Source organism: Bombus vosnesenskii, unplaced genomic scaffold (assembly GCF_011952255.1).
Source record: "Bombus vosnesenskii isolate JDL3184/JDL3185 unplaced genomic scaffold, Bvos_JDL3184-5_v1.1 scf7180000016281, whole genome shotgun sequence".
Classification (NCBI taxonomy): domain Eukaryota; kingdom Metazoa; phylum Arthropoda; class Insecta; order Hymenoptera; family Apidae; genus Bombus; species Bombus vosnesenskii.
The window spans coordinates 971,233-993,902 of NW_022884350.1; the positions used below are offsets into that span (position 1 = coordinate 971,233).

Here is a 22,670-nt window from a genome sequence, read left to right on the forward strand (position 1 = left end):
GCAAATGTCGCTATTGTTATATCATTTGATATAGGTAGGTCGGCAGTGTAGATGGAGTACAGTAGGGGTCCGAGGACACTACCTTGGGGTATGCCGGCTTCTATTGGGAATGTTGCGGAAGTGGCGTCTAGGTATTTAACCATGAATTGTCTATTGGTTAGGTAAGATTTTAGGATGGAGTAGTAGGGGTGGGGTAGGATCTTTTTAAGTTTGTATAGTAGCCCTTCATGCCATACTTTATCGAATGCCTGTTGGATGTCTAGGAAGACCGCTGAGCAATATTTTTTCTTTTCGAGTGTTTGGCTGATCGTATGAGTTAGGCGGTGGATTTGCTCTACTGTAGAATGATGTTTTCGGAAGCCGAATTGGTGATCTGGGAGTGTTTTCAAGTTCTCTAGGATTGGAAGGAGTCGGTTCGTGAGCATCTTCTCGAATAGTTTGGACAGGGTAGGTAAAAGACTGATTGGGCGATAGGAGCAGGTTTCGTATATCGGTTTACCGGGTTTAGGGATGAGGGTAATCAATGAGATTTTCCAAGCCTTAGGATAGTGTTCCAGGCGAAGGATAGCATTAAAAATCGATGTGATGAGTGCTATCCCTTTGTGGGAAGTTCCTTGATTGCTCTATTGCCTATTAGGTCGTGTCCTGCTGCTTTCTTGGGGTTTAGGCGACTGATTGTTTCTATAGTCTCAGCAGAGGAGAAGGGTTCGATAGGAGGGGACATTTGGAAGGGGGTGTGCAGGTATTCAGTAACGTCCGCGGCGGTTTGGGGGGAATGGGGTTTGAATACTTTTGACAAGTGTTTTGCAAACAGGTCGGCTTTTTCTATAGGGCTTCGCGCCCATCCACCTTGCGGACGGCGGATAGGTGGGATTATTTGTGGGGGGCGTGTGAGTTTCCTGGAGGCCTTCCATAGTGAGTAGTTGGCGTCGGCTGTGGGGGATAAGCTGGCGAGGTATTTATGGAAACAGTCGTTTTTATAGTTTCTTAGGGTTCTGGATAGCTTTCTAGTTGCGTTGTTAAGTTTGCGTTTGTCCTCCGGTGTTCTATGGGTCTGCCATACTCTTCTTAGTCTTCGTTTTTCTGCTATTTTTTTTAGTATGTAATGGGGATATTCTTGTTTGCTGTTAGATGGCTTTGTCGGTGTGGAGAGGCGGATTGCGTTTATTATGCTCGTGTTTAAGTATTCCGTGGCTGCTTCGATATCTTCCTTTGTTTTTAGTGGGGTGAAGGCTGAGGTTGAGTGTGTAAAGACTTCTCTGAAGAGCTGCCAGTTGGTGTGTTGGTTGTGAATGGTGCCATTAGGTGTATTCTCGATGATTGTTGAACTGACTGTTGCTATCACGGGAGAATGATCAGAGGAGAGATCAGCCGAGGAGTTGATCTGGACGTGTCTTGATGGGATATTTTTAGTTATGAAGAAGTCGAGAAGGTCGGGTATTTTGTTGGTGTCAGTGGGCCAGTATGTGGGTTCGTATGTGGTGAGGTAGTTGAGGTTGTTGTTTGTTATGCTGTTTAAGAGGTTTTTGCCTCTTGCTGTAACCAGTCTGCTGCCCCATTGGATGTGCTTGGCGTTATAGTCTCCTCCAACTATGAATCTGTTGCCCAGGGTGTCCAGGAAGTTATCAAAGTCTTCTTTGGCGATGGAGTGTCTGGGAGGGCAGTATACTGCTGAGGTGGTGATTGAGCCATGACAGTCTTCTATTGCTACGTTTGTTGCTTGGAGGTAGTCTTTCTGGAATGATGGGAGTTCGTAGTGCTTAATACTTGCTTTGATTATTATTCCGGTGCCACCGTGGGCCTTTCCGCTGGGGTGTTGGGTATGGTAGAATTTGTAACCATTTATTTTCAGGTAGCTCTTGTCGGTGAAGTGGGTTTCCGACACGAGCATTACGTCGATTTGCTGGTGTTTTAAGAAGAGTTCTAGTTCAAGTTTGTGTTGCGCTAGACCGTTGGCGTTCCAGAGTGCTATGCGCCTTGGTTTTATTTTGAGTCGGGGCGTGCTAATTTTTCCACGATGAGTGTTAGTAGCGATAGCAAGTGATTTATTTGCTCCGATTGTTTCTCTATTAGCTTTTCAAGCCTTGAGGAGTTGTCTGTGTTTGGTGGGTTGGGGTCACTGTTTTGGGGAAGGTTCCTTTGGCTGTTCGGGTTATTTTGGATGCCTTGTACTGCTTGGGCATAGGAGGTTGAGGTGGAGATGAATTTGGTAGGACTGTGCGTTTGGTTGGTTGAGGGGGTTGGGGTAGTCGTGAATTTCGGCGGGCTGGGTGTTTGGTTGGATACCTCTTTTGCTCTGAGCTTAGGGTACCTGTTCGTGTATAGTGTTTTATATGCTGGGCAGCCTTTGTAGTTGGCAGGGTGGTCCCCTTGGCAGTGGATGCATTTCGCTGGGGTTTCCGGTGATTTGGCGCACTGGTCAGTGGAGTGAGAGCCTGCGCATTTAACGCAGCGGAAAGTATGGTTGCAGTATTTCTGCGTATGACCGTACCTTTGGCACCTTTTGCACTGCACTATTTCTTTTTTCACGAGCGGTGGTTCGATCTTTACTATCGCGTTCATTAGGCGACTGATGTTATATATTTCCTTATTGTTCGGTTTTTGTTTAATGTCTAGGAAGAATAAGGATAACGGGTCTTTCGAGACTCTATGCCTTATATTACTTACGTTGACGACTTCGTGGCCGAGTTTTGAGAGTTCGTATTTTAGTTCGTCTATATCTGCTGAGTGGTGTATGTTTCGTAGGACCACCCGGAAAGGCCTTTCCTGTTTAAGTTGGTAGGTGTGGAAGTTGGCGTTCAGGGTCCTGAGTGTCTTGGTGAGTTTTCTGTAAGCTTCTGGGTTCGTCGGTAGTATTTTCACCTTGTTGTTGCTTATCTTAAGGTTATATTCCTCCTTGCTGGTATCTCTCTCTAGGGACTTGGTCATTGTCTGTATGTCAATGACGTCGTCCACAAAAATTGGTGGGGGAGGGGGGATTCTCTGTGAGTGTTGGTTTGATGGCGGTTCTACGATTTCCATGGCGTCGTTTGAGGATTCCAATACGGCGAACCTGTTGTGTGTGTTTATTTGCGTTGCTGGTTCTATTTTCCTCTTCTTTGTAGTGTTAGCGTCGTTAGTGCGGAGAGTTCTGCTACACTTCTGCCACGGTGGAGGTAGCTCGGGGTAGCTGCGAGTCTGCTCCGGAGAGCCTGGTCGCGGTTGCTGGGCCATCATCGAGCTAGTTAATTCGGAATGAACAACTAGTCGTGAGGCTGTGAGGCTAGTATTCGTGTTGGGGTTAGGTGCGTGGGATTTTCTTCTCCCTAGGGGGTAAGGGGCACTTAGCTGTGTTCTCTTTCGACGGTTGGGCGACACGTGTTGTTTTCGAACTACGCTGGGCACTAGAGACACGTCTGCACGCTTCGGCACTCCACAGCGAACTGCCCAGTGACTTCTAACAGTAAAAAATCATGAGTGAAATGCGTATCCATTTTCGACATCTCGTGTTATATGAATTTCGGAAAGGAAGTTCTGTAACAATTGCCACGAAAAACATATCCTGTTTACGGAGAAAATGCGCTTTCATCTCGCACCTGTAGGAAGTGGTTCCAACGTTTTAGAGCTGGGAATTTTTGTTTAGAAGACGAGGAACGCTCCGGGCGTCCTCCTCAGACAGACGAAGATAAAATTCGGGATCTTGTTGAAAAATCACGAAGTTTGACAGTTCAAGAGATGTCAAATGTTCTGAAAATACCTAAGACAACGATTCATAGGTGTTTAAAAAAAATAACATATATAACCGCTCGAAAAACGGCACGAACTTATGGGATGACCTAATATTTTGCAATGAAAATTTAGTCTGCTCAACTTACGCTGTTCCGTAAAAAATACGCAGCCCACGGCGCACGCTTAACGTCGGACAACACAGCGCTCAAAGAGTTAAACAGAATCCAATCGACAGCGTATTGACAAAGCAAAACGTTCTGTGAAATTACTGCGTGACAACTTCTTCCGAGTGCTTTTGCCACAAAAGACATCACGACAAATCTTGGATGGGAAACGTTGCAGCAGCCAGTATGTTCGCTAGACATTTTCCTCCTTTGGATTATTAGATTATTTCTGATCGATGCAATACGCGTTATCCAATATCCACTTCCAATTAGTAGATGAAACACAAATATGACTCAACGACGATTGGCACTTGCCGTAGACGCGACATTTCTCCACGATGGATTTCATTAAAATGGTAACATGACTTGAAATTATAAAAAACAACGGCGTATATTTTGACCGAAAAACTGGCTGTATTTCCTTTTTAATAAATTTTCAATTTCGCTGAAGAATTTAGGTTATTCATTTTTTTATCTAGTAGATAATTCTTAGACACGTGATGTACGTTTTGCTTATATCCTTCGCGTTTTTATTATGAGAAATCCATCTTTTATGTATGATGATTCCTTATAGGTTCCTGTGGATCCTTGGCAGGTTTGCTCTGAACAATTTGTTTGTAATGTTGTGGATGAGGAACGCATTTGTGTTCGATGTACAGCGACTGATTATAAACACAGCCCTATTTTGAAGTCTGTTGTAATATTAAAACAAAAATCGGTGAAATCGCTTATATAATTTCATATTACAATATGAAAGAAAACAGAAGATACAGCAAACGGTTAAATTTTCTTCTAAAATTGTATTTCTCGTTCTGAACACATATAAACTCAATGTTAATTTCGTTACCTTCTCATTCAATATTTAGTGGATTTTCCTTTATTTTTAATTACTTTTACTAATCTGCCAAGCACGCTATCCGCTAACTTATTTAAAGTTCCGTTTCGAATATCCGCCCAAGTTGCGCGATATTTTTCACAGGTAGCTTCCTCTGATTGTAAACTTTCGTATTCTATCCGGAAATTTTGAAAGCTTCAAAGTCGCTCCAGTCTCGCTGAAAAATTGTCTTTTGTCTCTTATTTCGCCAATGAAAGACAATAATTCGCCATGTACCATTGCTTCGTATCCCATAGCGTTCAATCTACCCTTTACAAACACAACTTCACTGAACAATATTCAGACATGAACAATGGTTTCTTGGAAATATCGAAGAAATAATGCAGAAAATACGTTTGAGTCTGCAATTATTCACAGCACTGTACGCGTAGTACATGTTCAGCGTACGAATCAATAAACTTCGCCAGCGTTCAGAATCTTATTTCGAGCGTTCATTTCCAAGACATAATGATTTCCGTGTATATAACAAACACAAAAGCTGTATCGATGGTACAGTGAATGCAGCGTAGTACAAGTGCTCGTACTTCGTTATTTATTCAGAATAGTATTCCACACTGATATAGTACACTGATACTGTTCAAAATCTACTAATATACCTCTTGTGCTTTATCGTGCACGCAAGCAAAGCTGCATCCATTCACTGTATCCCTTGGCTATCGACATGATCGTGGCTAATAGTAACTGCGGCTTCGTCAACGTTTACTGTCAACTACTCGTGTGTGTTAAACTTTCTATTTGAATGTACCCTCGATCCCATACAGCTTCGTAAAAAGAATGAAAAGGGTTTAAGTGAAGCAGAGGAGCATGTTACCAACAACAGTACCAGTTTCTCTTCGACATTGTGAACGCGTAGAAATGTTGGGTATTGTTATCCTGTTTTCCAGCTGCTATTTTTCTACAACAGTATGACCAATCTCCTTGCAAAAAGAATCTCGTAATTCGAGTACGCGTACGTTAACGTGTTTTTCGAATGAAATTTTTGCAGATATTTTATGGAATGATTAATTGTCTAATTTGGGAAACACCGAGATATAGACAGTATCAATATGACATGGCCGTGTGTGTTTTAGTGCTAATGTTTTACTGCTATTAATGTAAATATTGTGTATGTAAATATTAAACGTAAATATTGTAGAGAAGAATAATTCATCTCAACCGGGATATACACACCCGTCCTTCAATTTACGCGAATGAAAGTGAAAATGCAAATAAAGTTTGTCAGTACAAAAGAAAAAAAACGTACACATACAATGACTTACTAGTGATGTCATTAAACGTAATGCGATTGAGTATACCAGTTGAGGGATCAGTGTACAAATACAGATTAATATTAGAATTATATTATATGTAATATATGTAGAAATTTATATTAGAAATATATTATATATCGTATTATAACATAAATTCTTAACATTAATTTTATCCACCAAAGCATCCACGAATTATATATAACATAAATTCGTAAAATTAATTTTATCCACTGAATCTCCTACGAATTTGATTTTTCAAAATACTTTATGCTGATTTCAAATATTTATCACGTATTTTCGCTTATTATTTATGACGATATCGCGGATGCTTTTGTATTTGCAAAAGGAAAAGGAAGAGGTAGACAGAATGTACGTAGCGACCTAATGATTTCCTACGTGTATAACGTGATAACTATATTTTAGTGGCGCCTTACCTATATTGATAAAGTTGATCAGTCGCTGCTTCTTTTTTGAAAATATTTTCTTAGAACTGAGGACTCGGAGACCTCGGGACTGAGAACTGATTTTACATATTTCTTAGCATCTCACAATTTTGCTAGCGATTTATCAATCTTATGACTAATCTAAATGACTCTTCAATTGCACATGCACCAGCTTCCCTAGAAAAATATAAGTGATGATTTCGTGTACCAAATATTACTATCAATAATATAAATCAATAATATAAAAATATAAATCATAAGGAAACGAATAAGTATATATTCCTTTTCTGCGAGAAAGGTTTTGTCAGCGAGAACAAAGCTAATCTACCAAGACAATTGTCGCGTTTCCACGATATTCTCGTTCCACTATCTCTCAATTATCTCTGAAGCGCCAAAGAAACCGCAACGAAAGCAAACAACAAAGAACGGACGACTTTACGTTTTACGTTTCAACGATACTTCGATAGACCGCGATGAAATTTCTTTTTCGTCCAGCCGACGATGATTATTTCGACGGGAAAGTGAAGGCGACGGCCGAGTCACATCGTCGTCGAGGGCGAGGGATGAGAAATTGAAATCGATAGGCGAAATTGAATACTTAATTGGACTGGGGGACTCGTCAAATGCATCTACGTAACCTAACGCGCTGCATTACACGCCCCTGACGATATTATACGTGAAAATCAACAGCGCCATCCTAAACGACGCAGCAATACGATATAAATGTGATAACAACGTTATCGCGATTAACTGTATAGCTGCGTAAACGATATTCTCGTTAACCGTCAAAGCTGCTCGATTTTCGACTGTCAAATTCGTTTCGAATAAAAGAAAATTTTCCAATATCCTGGTAGCAAAATCGCACGTGTCGCTCGATAGAAATTAATCGCATTTTTACGGATGTTACGCACAGTGGCTACTATACGGAAAACTTAGAAAATCGCCACTTGGGAAACTTTTATACACGGTATGTTTTTTTTAAGTACACACACGCGATTACTTCTCTAAGTATCGAAAATACGAGAAGATGTTACGAACAGAGGTTATATGGTATCGGAGCAGACATAATCCGGTGTAATTAGCTTTTTTGTAGACAGCCAAGTAGAGGTCATACGAAGGTGACACGCTTTTCCTTTTTCTAATGGAATCGTATAGTTTATATAGGTATTTCCTACAAAAAAGAAGTTAACTTATTTGTGTGGAAAAGTTATTTTAGTTTAGAAGATGTTTTAACTTGAATTTGTGAAATTTAACGTTTGAATATGTACAAGGTGTTCCGAAAATTGTGGAGCTTTGTGGGCAGGAGATGAGTACGTTCTTAACGAATATTCAAATTCAGCTTTTTTTAAATGGAGATAATCTTCGGAAGCTTCTTTCCGCTTGTACTAAAATTTTGCAAATAGCTTGTATATTTAGTAAAGAATTAGTGTGCTGAAGAATTAGCATATTAAATAGGCGTTGAAAACTATTCCACCGAATGTTGAGACTTGTTCATATAATGGATAATTGGACTCTTTTGTGCAGAAACCTACCTACCTATAACGACCTAAAACCGAGAAAAGTTAGTTTAAACATTTTAATTTTCAACACAATTCAGCTTCGCCTATATTGAGTGTATTTTATTTCTGCTCTTTGTTTCGCAATATTTTTTTCTTTTTCCGTGGCTGATTAAATAGCGTGTAACGTAGTTAATATTATTTTAAATATTGCTTACTTTTTGTGGATTGGTATTATTCAGGAAATTCGATTATTATCCGCATTAAAATCAAGGCGTTCTACGTTGAAGCCATTTGCGACTCTAACAATCCTTCTGTCGCTAATTGAAATTATCGTAGAAATGTACACAATCTGCTGGAACGAGATGCGTCGTTTCTCGTAAATTTTTAACCCTTTGCACTTGAGAGGCGGTGTTGCACTTCAGAGGTGACAGTCTCTTTATGCTAGATTTCGACATCTCCAATTAGTGAGTGCAACATTGCTTCGTAAATTGATTGCTTACCTCTTTATGTTCTTTGTTAAGAAGTGTAAAGTGTTAGACTTTAAAAATGGAGATAAAATATTTTATCCCATATCCCTCCGAATCATGGCGAAAGTATTATAGTTTAGAAATCCTCAAAAAATGATTTTCAGAAGTGAAATTAGCTCAAATAAAAATGAACTTGGTTTTAAACTGTTGAAAAATGAGATCAATTATATTCAAGAATGCATCTTAGCGAATGCTTCATAAATTATCGTACAAAAAATAAAATACAGAAATTAATATTACAAGATCATATTCTCAAAGATGTAAATATAGATGAACTATTGGAATATGATATTTTTGTAAGTTAATTTGTATATAAAATAATTTTACGTTAGCTGTGATACACGCGTCACGTACACGCTAAATCATCCAAAGTAGGTGCTACGCTCGACCAAAGAAGTCCTCGAGTGCGAAAGGTTAAGTTTCTCCTCTGACACGAATTTGCCATTCGGCCATAATATCTGTTGAGAATCGTGGATCTTAGTCGCTGAAATAAATGTATAGGAACACTCACATTATATGTAGAAATGATATTAAAATAGTTTCATATTTATATAATATGTGATTTACAAGACACTAGATAGATAAACATTGTACGCGTCTCAGCACTCCTTTTCTCACGCCATCTTTTTCTGCCACCATACGTACGAAACATTGCATTCTTCTGTTCTACGAGACGCTGCGCACGCACATACTTCCACACACTCATACTCATATATGTGTGTCACTTCACGCGGCTAATCCAGTGTAGCACACAAAAGTACACATATCTCAATAATATCGCTAAATAGAAGCGTCCATAATGTTAGAACATTTGTCGCCAGTAACTTTCTTTAGATTTGTTAGAAAATAGATGTGTGTGCATCTGTATTGTACGAGCGAGGAATGAAAGAGAGCAAGACGAAAGGAAAACGCCATGAGACGAACGCATCGCGTATGTATTGAACGAATAAGTGTGCAATATACAAATTCATTCCTGTTTGAGATGTGTAAGAGAATAGAGCGGTGTTCGTTAATACTTTATTAGTTAATACTTAATAAGTTATTATGTTCTATATAAATTTTGTATTTAATAAAACGTTATATATTGTTATTATAACAATATTTACCATTTCAAAAGCATTGGACGATTATTATGGGCGATCACGTGGTTTGCAAGCTTCCTGCGAAGTAACTATACAACCAAAAAGGAACTAAGGCTCGATACTTTTAATAATTTTACAATGTAAGGGTCGTTGTATATGTTGGAAATTTTTAGATAACAGGTGTGTTTAACTAATCTTTCGTAATTTTGAAGATTGGTTCTACATAACAGAGTTCAACTGTCTGTTTAAACTCTTTTCCGAGAATGATGAAGCATATGGAAATAATAGTTATTAATAATACTTATCCAGCTTTGGAAACATATTCGCACGCTCCATTAACGCTGAACAATTGCAAACGATAAATCATCGATCTTTCTTATATCTATGAGATAGCTATCGCAAGTATGCAACAAGGTTGTTATCCGATTTCTCGTTGCATGCGATAAATCATTGGGAAAAAATAGTAACCAGGTTGCCAGTATCGATATCCCGCGGTACGCGTCGCCGATGATTAATATTCATCGTTCTGCGGATGCTTAGAGCGCGATGCCATACGCTACAAGATAAACGATCAGCGAAAAGCGCGCCGCACAAAGCGCTTGCAAGAATATTGACCTATCTAGAATGCGAACTGCAAGGCGTCGCCGTTGCATATTCAACCGAGCTATCGAACTCGAATGCGTGTGATGGGCCACGTGCTTCCTGCATCGGCCTTTGTCACGTGAATCTCACAGTCGCGTCGCGTTATCCATCGTCGTGAGATCGATGACGCCTGCCTGGTCGAGCAAGCCCGTGTTCATCCAGATCAATGTATTAGGTTGTCCGAAAAGTTTCTTTCGTTTTATAAGGGAATAATAGACGCACAATGTTTTTTGTTTTATATTAGTTTATTGAACTATGCACGAACATAATAATAGAAATAGAACGAAATGGATCATACCTAATTCAATAAAATAATTTTTTTTTTTATTTATTTATTTATTAAAATTACAATCAATTCTCGCGTTGAGAATTTTCAGTAATTTTTCTGGCGTGACGCAGTGACATGGCTGTTTATTTATAATAAGTTAATACTTATTATAGATAAGTATAATTTATAAGTGAGTGTTATAAATAAGTGAATATTACTTAATTTAGGTAACTAATTGAATCTAGCGTTTAGGTCTAGCGGGTAGTGCCTCTTCAGCCTGCGAGTCTGGTCCGTCGTATCGAGTAGTCCAGTGATTAGGGGGTTTCGGTGTTTGTTGACTCTTTTGCTATATCTGTCGCTAATAAAATAATATAAAACAGAAATTGTTGTTCATCTATTATCACCTTATGAAACGAAAGAAACTTTTCGGACAACCTAATATCATAATCTGGAATACGTACGTGTAACAGCACAGTATAATATTTATAATATTATAAATACATATAAAAAAATCGTACAATATAAATCATTCGAGATATTAAAGTTCCATCGCCTTTTAATAATACTTTTATCGATACAATCGCGTGATGTAGTCTTCAACAAGTCATCTTTTCGTCACTTCGTCATCTGTTTCAGAAGTTACATATATCAGGGCTTCTTCTAATTTCATTTAGGATTTTCATAGCTCGATTTTATACGTCGATTTTATACTCTTGGCCTTCGTTATCTTTATACGGACATGCAATTACCGATCGTATTTATTCTCAAACTCCTACTTTTTTCATAATTCGATGGAATATCTTTGTCTCGAAAGCACAATTGTCCGTGAACGACTTTCAGTTGTTAATGGTTTTCTTCTGCGGCTATTGTCGTCTCGCTTTTAAAGAAAACTGATTTTTATAGAGCGCCAGAGCAATTCTTGTCGTCGCTATAAGACTAAGGAAGACCGAGAACCGCGTTAAAGCGATGCAGTCATTTAGAAGCGAACGAACAAAGCCTGGGAAATTGCTTGCAAATCTCGGAATAAAATGCGATACAGGCTCTACAAATTTGCAATTATCTAGAAGGTTTAGAGGATTTAAGCAATTAAATTATCGAATGCAATGCTACTAGAATACAGAGTGTCTCTCGCGAAGCAATGTGACGTTAAACTTACACACGCAAAAAGAAAAGATTAAATTATATAATAAATTCTGTATTTCTGCATTTACAGAAGAGTTATAGCTGTATATACAGGGTGGTTGGTAACTGGTGGTACAAGCGGAAAGGGGGCGATTCTACGCGAAAAAAAAAGTCGAAAATATAGAATAAAAATTTTTCGTTTGTGGCTTTGTTTTCGAGAAAATCGACTTTGAATTTTCGCTCGGTACGCGTGCACTTTATCACGTCTCGTTATAACGTCTCGATGGAAAAATTAAAAAAAAAAATTTTTATTCTATATTTTCAACCTCTTTTTTACCAACCACCCTGTATATATCTAAAGATTTGTAAGATTCTTTAACACATTTTACACTTCCCTTTCAATCTTAACATTATTTAAGGTGGATATAATTTATTTAGGTCTTCCAGCTATATTTTTGTTTACTTATTTTGCCTATTTCTTGCCATTTTTTAATTCTTCGAATTATAATACAAGTGTAAAAGAAATTAATGTTCACTGGCACATACTGTAGATACTAGTTGAGTTTTTATTATTCTTCGTTATTTTCTAATTATTCTTGTTATCTGATAGTATCATGAAGCGTTATGGTAATTTCCCAAAAATTGCAAGGAACGTTTAATTTAACACATTATAGAATTAACAAATTATAATTATATAATTAATAGTGAATTATAGAAATATTCGTGAGAAGTTGCGATTATTATTTAGAAATTTAATAAAATCTGTAAAACAATACATATATCTGTATTTAACAATTAATATATAAAATCAATATATTATATTTCCTTTGTTTATTACGCGGTTTCGATCACATTTCGTACAGAATCTACGTGTCAGCGGAAACACGGTTCAATTCCTCTTTTACGACGGCTGTTCATCTATCTTCGAATTGAAATCTTCGTAGGGTGGAATTCTTATCATCCACGATAAATAAAATGTTTCAATATTCCTTTGAATCTGATATTTCGTCCAAATATTGAAAGTTATACATATTTCGAACGACAAAATATCTTCGATGTCCGTGATTTTACTATTTGCAAAATATATGTCCTTGTAAATTCGCAAATATCTTTCAATAATTTAATAATGTGAAGAAATTTTATGTGCTAAAATATGTTCGTGTCTGTAATATTTTAAATTATTCATGCTTACAGAAACATAACTAAAACTTAAAAAATAAAGAAATCGATATTTCGAAAGCTAATTGCATTAATAAAAAGAGAAAATTATCTTCATATTGGGTCAAGAAATGTTTACCAATAACTTCGTTATTGATAGAATTATCATTAACAAAATAATTAGAAACATCGAGTCTTCTCCCATCTATTAGGCATTTTCATCGAGATGATCGAAAAACGGGAAAATGGGTTAATGTTCGAGATACAGAATATATTTATATACAGCTAAAAATTAGCTTTCGTCAACTATTAACAATATAATATATAATATAATATATTGTAACTATTAACTGTATAATATTAAAAATATATTATATTAATTATTATAAAAATATATTAACTATTAACTGTATAATAATAAAACTGCATAAACTGATCTACTTGTAGATTTCCATTTCTGATTCTTCGTAATTTCATTATCTATATACATATTATACATGTTATTTATGCTATAAGTGAGATATCCATTCACTTTTAGAATTTTCTATTAACTATTAACTGTATAATAATAAAATTGCATAAACCGATCGACTTGTAGATTTCCATTTCTGATTCTTCGTAACTTCATTATCTACATACATATTATACATGTTATTTATGCTATAAGTGAGATATCCATTCACTTTTAGAATTTTCTATTAACTATTAACTGTATAATAATAAAATTGCTTAAACCGATCGACTTGTAGCCTTCCACTTTTGATTCTTCATAATTTCATTATCTACATACATATTATACATGTTATTTATGCTATAAGTGAGATATCCATTCACTTTTAGAATTTTCTATTAACTATTAACTGTATAATAATAAAATTGCTTAAACCGATCGACTTGTAGCCTTCCACTTTTGATTCTTCGTAATCTATATATCTATATATCTATATATATTCTATATATCTATATATCTATTGTAGACTTTTCTCTCTTCTTCTTCCTACCTTCGTTAATTACATATACTATAAATATTACAAAATACTATTTACTATATATACTACAAATAACACACACGTTAACCTGGAGAATTTTTCCTTGACTTTTCATAGCTTCCTTAACTATATATAGTATAAACGATATATACATTGATTTCTATACTTTCTTCTTCCACTTTTCATGACTTCATTAATCAAGACTATTATTTATCGCAGGACGGCCACGCTGACGAGCGCAGAGGACCTAGCGAATGTAGGAAGCCCGCTGAGGGAAGCTTCGCCGCGGCCGGAAGTACGAGTGGTCGCTCCATCGCATCGACCGCCTCCTGCCCTCGCCACGGTCAACAACACGAACAACGCCAGTAACGGATCTGCGAATCGCAAATCGGTCAGCATACTGCTGCCCGAGCAGTCGAGTGGATGACCCGAGCAGCAGCACGGCTTTGTGCATCGTTGCGACAAGGAGCCGCCATCGATTTAGGAATCCAGCAAAAGAAAAGCGGCCGCTACGGCAACGAAGAGAAAGGCGGAAGCAACGATGACGAGGCTCGATTGCGCGACGAACACCCGGCATCCGAGATTTGTCGGACGATCGTGGTGCTCGAGTTTCGAAAGCGGCAAGCATCGGTCACGGCGTGATGCCCGCTTCCAGCCAGATCTGGCTGCCACGCCGTGACGATGATCGCGCGCAATTACCACGGCCGTTCGTTCTTGGCAGTCAGATCTCTGTCGCGAGCAAGGGGTTCGGCGATATCAGACTCCGCGGCTGTGTGAATTAAAACGGAGTAGACGGCCGGACGAGCTAAGTTAATTCGCGTTATTGGCAAACGTTCGACCATCGGCATCGCCCCGCCAGCCCAAATTGCTGGATAATTCACGCTGCCGGCGTGATAGCCGAGACAACGACAATTTGTCCAACCGTAGTCGCTTTCAAACTGCTACTAGTTCGTTCGTTTTATGTCTCGTAGATCGGCCCGTCTTCCTTCTTTTTCTTTTTTCTCCCTTTCGTTTCTTTCGGTTCGAGCCAGCACAGCGCTGCTATTTCTGTCGCATCGTGAAGACCACGAGAGGAAACATGATGAGTCGATTCGAAGGACGCTTGTAAGTGGCAAAGATTCGAGAGTCTTGACTTTTTAGTGGAATACGTTGCCCGTACTAATGAAAACACTGCAGTGTGCCGTTTAAGAGCAAATTGATTCATTGTTTCCTGGTGTATGTCGGTTATTCAATCGATGAAATTGAGTTTGCTTTACAACCGAGAGGAGGAGCACGTAAAATTTCGATCAAATTAGTGCATAAAGTTTCTTTTCCTCTTTGAAAAACTCGTTTCTTGCCACTCGCAGTGTTTTCTACAAGCGCTCTTCAATCTTTCTTACTTTCCTGTTGCGTCGCTTGACCATACGAAACAATTGAAAAAGAGGCAGCCTGTGAGATTCGAAGACGCAAGTCTTTCGAAGATAGAACACAAATCTTAGAGAATACTAGTTGAACTTGCTTGATATCGATCTGCGTAACCGAGGTTATTTTTTAAATGCTCGGGAAGATAAGAAAAAGTCGTATTTAATTCTAGAATCAAATATGAAACTGATCGACAACGTATTGAATTAAAAAATTTCTCTTCTATAACAGACTCATCATGTTTCTCATCTGTGGCCTTTACGCGTATACGTGGTACGAAGGAGAAGCGTATCGAATTGCGAGGATTCTTATCAAAATCTGACCCACAAGATGCGTCTACCTTCTTTGAAAAAGCGAGACGATTAACAATTTGCCGAGGCGCAACGCGTGCTACGTCGTTGCCAACATCTCTGTAGCTGGAACGCTTTGTAGCGTCGCGTCTCTTGGTGAGACGTAATTTGTTAAACCTCGCGTGATTGGACACCGTATAAATTTAAGAAACACGATCATGTCATACGAGATACTAACGCGGACCTCTTTGTCTCTTGTTCGCTTGGAAAAGTAATTTTTTTCGAGTTACGTCGCTGGCTCTTCGAACGTGGAAGGTAGACGAATAAATGGGACAAACAAGAAATTCCGACTACTCGACAGCGCGACACGCAAAAGTCAGATTCCCTGTATTTAGAGTAATCTGCGTTCATCGATCGTCCAAGTTTAATTCTTTCGCAGTGTAAGAACACAACGAAGAGTCCCAAATTTCAAACCTAGACAACAGCTTTTTCATTAGATAATTAACGTTAAGCAAAGCGCGTGTTCGGCTTCTGACCGATGTTAACGCGTCCCGAGGATTTTTCATTGTTACGCTTTTACAGCGAAACTTTTTGGAAGTCAAGATTTTACCAAGAAAAAATTGTACCTAAGATTTGTAAATTTATTTACAAAGCGTACTGTATCGACGCAAACGATACGAGAAGCAATTTTCACATTTCTGTCTTCGATATCGTCAAAGTACACAGAGTTAAGATACGAAACTGTATCTCGTATGCCGAAAACTATCTGCCAGCTTGTCGACGTTTACATTGTGAAAGGGTTAAGCTGGCCCTATCGATCGAAAGGAACTCGCGCGATATTTCGAAAGATTCCTCTCTCGCAAGACTCTCGTTTCAAGCCAAGCGAGAGACCGAGTCGGCCATTCTCTGCGCGAAAGTCTGCGGAAGCTTCGAAACGACGGTCTTCAAGAACAGGAATTGAGATCGCGAATGGATAGGATTTCGTTGAAATCGATCGCCTGTCGTTAGCCGACGCGAAACGCAAAAGATCGACGCGTTGACCCTTCGGCTGCGTCTTCGCTGAAGCAACGACGAGGACCTGTCGATCTATGTTTGTGGAAGATGTGGCGTTCGTTGTCCAATGTCTCTGTCAGTAACGAAAGTTGCTGCTTGTTGCCCATTTCCTAAGATCAGAGGAAAATAAGAAACGCGTAGCAAAACAACAGGCAACAACAGGAGGTTCCTCGTTGTGTTGCTTCGGCGGAGACGTGGCTTTTGGCTTTGGACCTAAGCGTACAACGCATAAACCTTGCCTTCGTTCTGTTTGTAATTTTTAACGAACAATTCCACGATGTTTGCGTAACGCTGTACGTAGAATCGCTTCGGATATCCCTCGCTTTCCTCGTTGAATTTCACGGCGATGATTCGGATAATCGGCTGATCCGATCAGTGCGAAACCTTTCATTTGTAATCGCTTGTAACGCTTCTTGAAGACGATGGCGAATAAGAATTCAACCGTGTAGTTTAAGTTTCTAAAGCCAGTATTAATGGATCGTTGGTAAATTTCCGCGTCGCTACGAAGACGAAGAATCGAGCGGTTTAAATGTTCATGCTCACTGACAATCTACCGGACGAGTATCTGAATCAGCTTGTTTTCGTGTTCGATTACACGCCGAGACAAGAATACGGGAAACTGGGATATGTTTGCAGAAAGATCGCAAAATTGTCGAGAAGCCAGATACAATGTCGAAACGAATTACTCCTCTGTTCGAGTCGAACGATTTTAACACTAGAATTCCCAGAGTGGCGAAAATGACCAATTTACGATCCTTTAGAAATAATTCTGTAGATTGGCGAAGCAGTAGTTTCGGAATTTCCAGTGATTCTTTGTAAAATGTATGGACAAAGTGGCCTTTTGCCTCCAATTATGTACAATTTTCTATATCTGTTACTTTCGCTCCTTTGGTACAGGTCTCATATTTGATCGTGGGTTGTTCTAGTGTTAAAGAATTCGAAGTACGATGGACGTGATACTGTCGAATGTACTCAACGTTTCCCCATCAGAACTTTAGATACGACAATCAATGGACCCCGAGGAATCATTCGCAACGAATTGATCCGTTCTTCGTTGCGACCACTAGACTGGCCATGTGCTTTCGAAAAAGAGCGGCGGGAAAGTTGCGCGAGATTAGGAAAAAAAAAAGAGATTTCGAGAAATCGAAGGAAATCCATGCTTATACATTCGCAAAGAAACATCGACTGCTATTCGACTGTATGTAAACTTATAAATGTCATTCCACTGTTGCTGCAGCAAGTTGCGTCGAAGATGAGAAATCGATTTTACACGGTGCATTCGTGATTTACTTAGAATAGTTGAACGTTCCGCGACGATAGAAGAATATTGTTCCCCGTTTGTTTCAACATCGGTACAATAAACGTTCTTACGTGTGTAAGAATAATAATCGAGTCGTTGCGCCGATATGACTCGCGCGTCATCGTCGAACATGCGTCTGCGAAAAAGCACGACGCGAACGAAACGTGCTCAGAAATTAGATTAAAAGGCAGTTTTCTCTGATGAAGAAAAACAAAGGAGAGAAAAAGAAGAATGGACATCAGCAAAGGTTTATAAAGATAGTCGAACGATGGAGGAAGAACGTTTCAAACTCTTTCGTTTGTCACATTTTAGATAAATTAACGAATTTCACCATCTTGATAAGATCTAGCGCTATCTTTGCCCACGATAATACACCACACATACACACAAATAACGCTTAGGTGAAATTAATCGAGAAAAAGAGACTTCTAGGATTCGTTGAAAAATTCCTTCGATGGTGCTTCGTGGATTAGTGCTTTGATGAAAAATTAAATCGAAGACACATGGTTGGACGACTACTTCGAGTAGGAAATTATCGTGGGCTCTAATTACACGTATAGTCTTTAAGATTCTAGACTTAAGATAACGCATACGAGTCGCTCACGATTCGCCTGTCTGCTCGGTGGCCGCGATCAGCTGGAAGCTGCTAAGAAATTAGCTCGACCGATCGCCTAAGTTTTAGCTTCGCCAGACCAACAGCACGTTCTCTCGATTCGCCGGAACTTGCGGTCGGAACCATCGTTCGACTCGATATTCGGCTTTTAATCGTCAAAGGGCAATTGGAACCGCGACCGAGCAGACACCAGCAGATTTTAAATAAGACTCTAGTCCTGTAAATACGTAGCTAGACGAAAGGTGAAACGAGAAAACGATCGGCGGAACTGTTGGCCTGAGAACATAATCTTGAGACACGAAGTGTAAAATGTTTGTGGTTCGCATGGAGATTAAGCCGTCACTTTGTATCTTGAATTTTGCAAAACAAGCTATTCCACTCTGACGACTGGTCGCGACCGTTTCGTCGAATGACGAGGTTCGTAAGCGAGGAAGGCAATTTCGAAGACCGAAATTTCGCTCGATCAACCGAACAAAATATAAATATAAAATGGAAGAATTATAATTTGAGAATGCTTGCAACTGCAGAGGAGCGCGTAATATTTAAAATTCAAAATCGACTAATATAATTTCATTATTTTTGTCGGGTGCTTTGTGCGAGCATGTACGTCATCTACTGATTCTTCTAATTTAACTACATTGGTTACTACGTGCAGGTGAATTAAGTTTATCGACTCTGCAACCGCGGGCGATTTTCCGAATTTCCCTTACAGAACCGCGAACGAGCTTTTGATCTATGCTGTATTTTAATCCATATCTTCTCTAGTTTATCGTATGAAAATTTTCAATAGTATACAAAAATAATGTCTTTTTCTTTTTCTTCCATTCTGCGTATCAAAGATCCCGCCACGAGATCTAAACGCCCCGAACGAGAGTTTATCTTTTGCACCAGAAGCGTTATTTCATACAATACACGCGTCTGTTGCGAGAAATCTAATTCTTAAAGACATAGTCGATGAGATATAACGTACGTTCAAATACGAAACACGATTGAACCCAGGAGAAGTATCGTTTAGCATTGCTCGGATGTTGCACAAACTCGAAGCAACACGATGATCGCGTGGAACGCGATTTCCACGCCGCCCGCGGTTGGATCGTCGAACACGCTCGTAAACAGATACATTTTCCATCAAAAATACATCTCCATGCTGTCGTACATATATCGTTGCTCAAGAACAAGAGAAAAAAAAAGAAAGAAAGAAAAAACAAGCTGATACTTTGGAGTGGGCCGAGAAGATCAAAGCTGTTTTACCAACTGCATTTAATCCCGCGCGATCGTGCAGAATCCGGCCGCTAGCCACAAACATGTTACGGAAGAGGAAGAACACTGGTTTCTGATATATCCGACAATATATTTACATTAATCGTAACGGTCTAGTACACGTTCTCGTATGTAGCTCGCTGTATGGCGATTGTTCATGCACCCGTAGGGAAGACTGGCGAGAGGAAGAGACGATCGTGCGCAAAGTGGCGCAAAGCGGAGACGATTCGGCGCGAAGGAGCCGCGTACCAAACGCTAGATATCGGTGATCGACCTAAAATTGGTCTGCGAGCGGATAGGAAGAGACGAACGAGTGAAAGAAGGAATGGAAGATAGAAAGGAAAGAGGTCGAGGTTCATCGTGTCACATTCAGCGAGGCAAGCGCGCTTGTTCGCGCGAAATAGCGTGTGCCAAAAGATGCGTCGAATTCTTGTTTAGCGATGCGCGAAGCTCGCGAGACGTTCTCGGTCTCCGGTGCGCTTTCGATCATCCAACGACACGAATTGCGACCGAAATGACGACGAGCAATGATTCGAAAGAACGGAAGAGAACACCTTGTTGCTAATTATTTAAGAATTATTCCTCGTCGAAGACATGTCACACACACACACACACCGCACAAACACAACACACACACACACACCGCACAAACACAACACACTCACACACACACCGCGCGCGCTCAAACACAACACACTCACACACACACCGCGCGCGCACAAACACAACACACTCACACACACTTGTAGAGACGCGTGACGTGTTTGGAAACGCGCGACGTTATCCTCGTTATCATCGAATCGAAGAAGCTTCGCTGATGAAACGTATGCTCAATACGCGAATCGAATCGATGCATTCCTTTCTTCCGGGGCCGAGACGAAGCATACGGCGCGGGCTCGTGAAACGGAAGATCAGGACGCGCCTTCACGCGTCTACCTAACGTAACTTAGGCGAATGGATTTCGTTCTTTGCGGATTTAAAAGAACTAAACGACGAGACGAGACGTTCTCATTGCCCCCACCCTCTTTTTTGTTTCTGTTTATAGAGAGTGAGAGCGAGAGCGAGAGAGAGAGAGAGAGAGAGAGAGAGAGAAAAGAAAAATAAAAAAAGAAAGAAAAAGAAATATTGTGATAGAAAAAAAAAAAGCGTAGCAACTTAAGGCGTTATTAGTTATGATTTTAAGCGATTAATTAAACTACCATTTAAGGACGCGAAGAGAGTGAAGCAACACAGGATACATCGGCCAAAAACATCGGCGATCCGCGAGGAGGATCGCGATCGATAAGCTGGACGCTCTTATCGCGCCTCCAGATGTCCGTGGCAGCGATCACCCAATCTGAACTTGTTAACGATCCTATATCAATCGCATGCACGCGATATTCGCGCGACGCTAATTATTAACTGCGATCTCTGTTCAAATATCGGTTTTATAGCTGTCGATGAAAGAGGCTGATTAAACGATACGATGGAATTACATATACAATGTACGTATTCATATATACGGTAGATGTACGATTATACTTTACATGTAACGCCGGTGGAAACTGTCCCTTTTAACCCGACCCTAAGCCCGGTTTTCCGCATGCGTCATTCCGATTTTTCTTCGTGCAAGCCGTTTCTTCTATTCTTTTTCTTTCGAAATTCAGCGCGACCGCGATGTTGCTTCAATTCCGATCGTCCAATGTTTCAAGCGACTGGTGGACAAAGCGATTTCAAAAGATCTGTCCGTCGTTCGGCGTCAGCTTCCCAAGCTCTGTGAAACAGCGAGGTGAAATCTCCTAACTTCGAGATCGAGGAGCGCTCGTAGAAAACACCGTAGGTAGCAGAAGAGTCGAAGAATTTTAATTTCTTATTCGAACGTGTTCTACGTTCCAATGAAGACACTGCAGTATGACGTTTGAATGCAATTTCGCGCTCTAAATGGTCATCGACTGTGCTGGAACGCTACAGAGGAAAATGTCAATGCTGATGGACGTCGGCTAATTGTTTTTTACCTTCTGTCTATGGCATTCAGCTTTCTTCGCACCGAAGAGGCTTTCTTACACATACATTTTCCTTTTTCGTAAATTTGCGTAAATTAAAGTTGCATTTTTGATAAATTACATCAATGCATAGGTTCCGTTTGTTTTCCAAAATACTCGTTTCAGCCTCGCTCATGGTATTTTTTACAGGCACTCTTCGATCAATTGCAAGTGAAATCGCGTGACGTTTGTTACGGTGGGAGGTTCTCAAACATTTTGAAGAACGTTTTACAATTTCAACGCTGTTACGCCTTTTCAGAGTGGTTTTTCCACTCCACTCGATCATCCTATAGTTAACGTATCTCCTAGCTTTAAGGAAGATATTAGAAAATTATCGTTGACGTGTGTAATTTCCCGTTTTAGTGCTACGTGAAAGGTTTTCGTAAAACGTTCGAAGCGAACTTCGAATTACGCGAGAGTTCGTTCAGAAACTTTTCACTTTTTTATTCGTCAACGTAGATCTGTTCGAAGTATTCAAACTACGAAACCGAGGTCTTCGATGAATTTTAATTAGGATAAAAAGTAACTGGAGATACGAGCGGTAGCCTAATGAAACGAGTAAGATTTCACGAGAATTATAATTGCAAAATATATTTATATGGACAGATGAATAAACTGTTCGTTAATAGCGTGGCAAAATGAAACTTCAACCTATTAATTGGCGGTTACAGATGGTAAAAAAATGTTGTATCGCGCGTTCAAAGCGTCCGATTGTAAGTAATTACATTTATCGACGATATTCTATTCTGTACTTGTTAGAAAATATCGTGAAGTTCTAGGAATCTCGATCGTCGTTGTAATTTCAAGATATTCGAGGTGAACGAGTTCGAGCAAAGAGATCGTGGTATTCGTAAAAGTAATTTCTTAATAGCCTTTCCTCGTAATTTATCGCGGGAGCATTGACCAATAATCAGTTCAGAGAAATTACGTCTCTAATGACTTCAATTATGGCCATTTGTCAGACATATGCAATCTTTCGCGTTCG

At 39.5% G+C, this 22,670-nt stretch overlaps 1 protein-coding gene and 1 long non-coding RNA gene across 5 annotated transcripts in view; one reads left to right on the forward strand and one right to left on the reverse strand.

The window, feature by feature from the left end:
* Nucleotides 1-19,615, forward strand: part of LOC117242933 — a 213,283-nt gene extending 193,668 nt beyond the window's left edge. For all 4 annotated transcript variants that reach the window (XM_033509997.1, XM_033509996.1, XM_033510000.1 and 1 more), the window contains exon 6: nt 13,967-19,615. In XM_033509997.1, the coding sequence (XP_033365888.1) occupies nt 13,967-14,174 (208 nt within the window). In that variant the 3' untranslated portion in view covers nt 14,175-19,615. The remainder of the gene's footprint in view (nt 1-13,966) is intronic.
* LOC117242939 lies at nt 4,827-7,778 on the reverse strand. The gene is made up of 3 exons (XR_004495356.1): nt 7,499-7,778; nt 6,452-6,637; nt 4,827-5,662 (listed from the first exon to the last, which is right to left on the reverse strand). It is a non-coding gene; the product is annotated as an uncharacterized LOC117242939 (long non-coding RNA).
* Nucleotides 19,616-22,670: the final 3,055 nt, after the last annotated feature.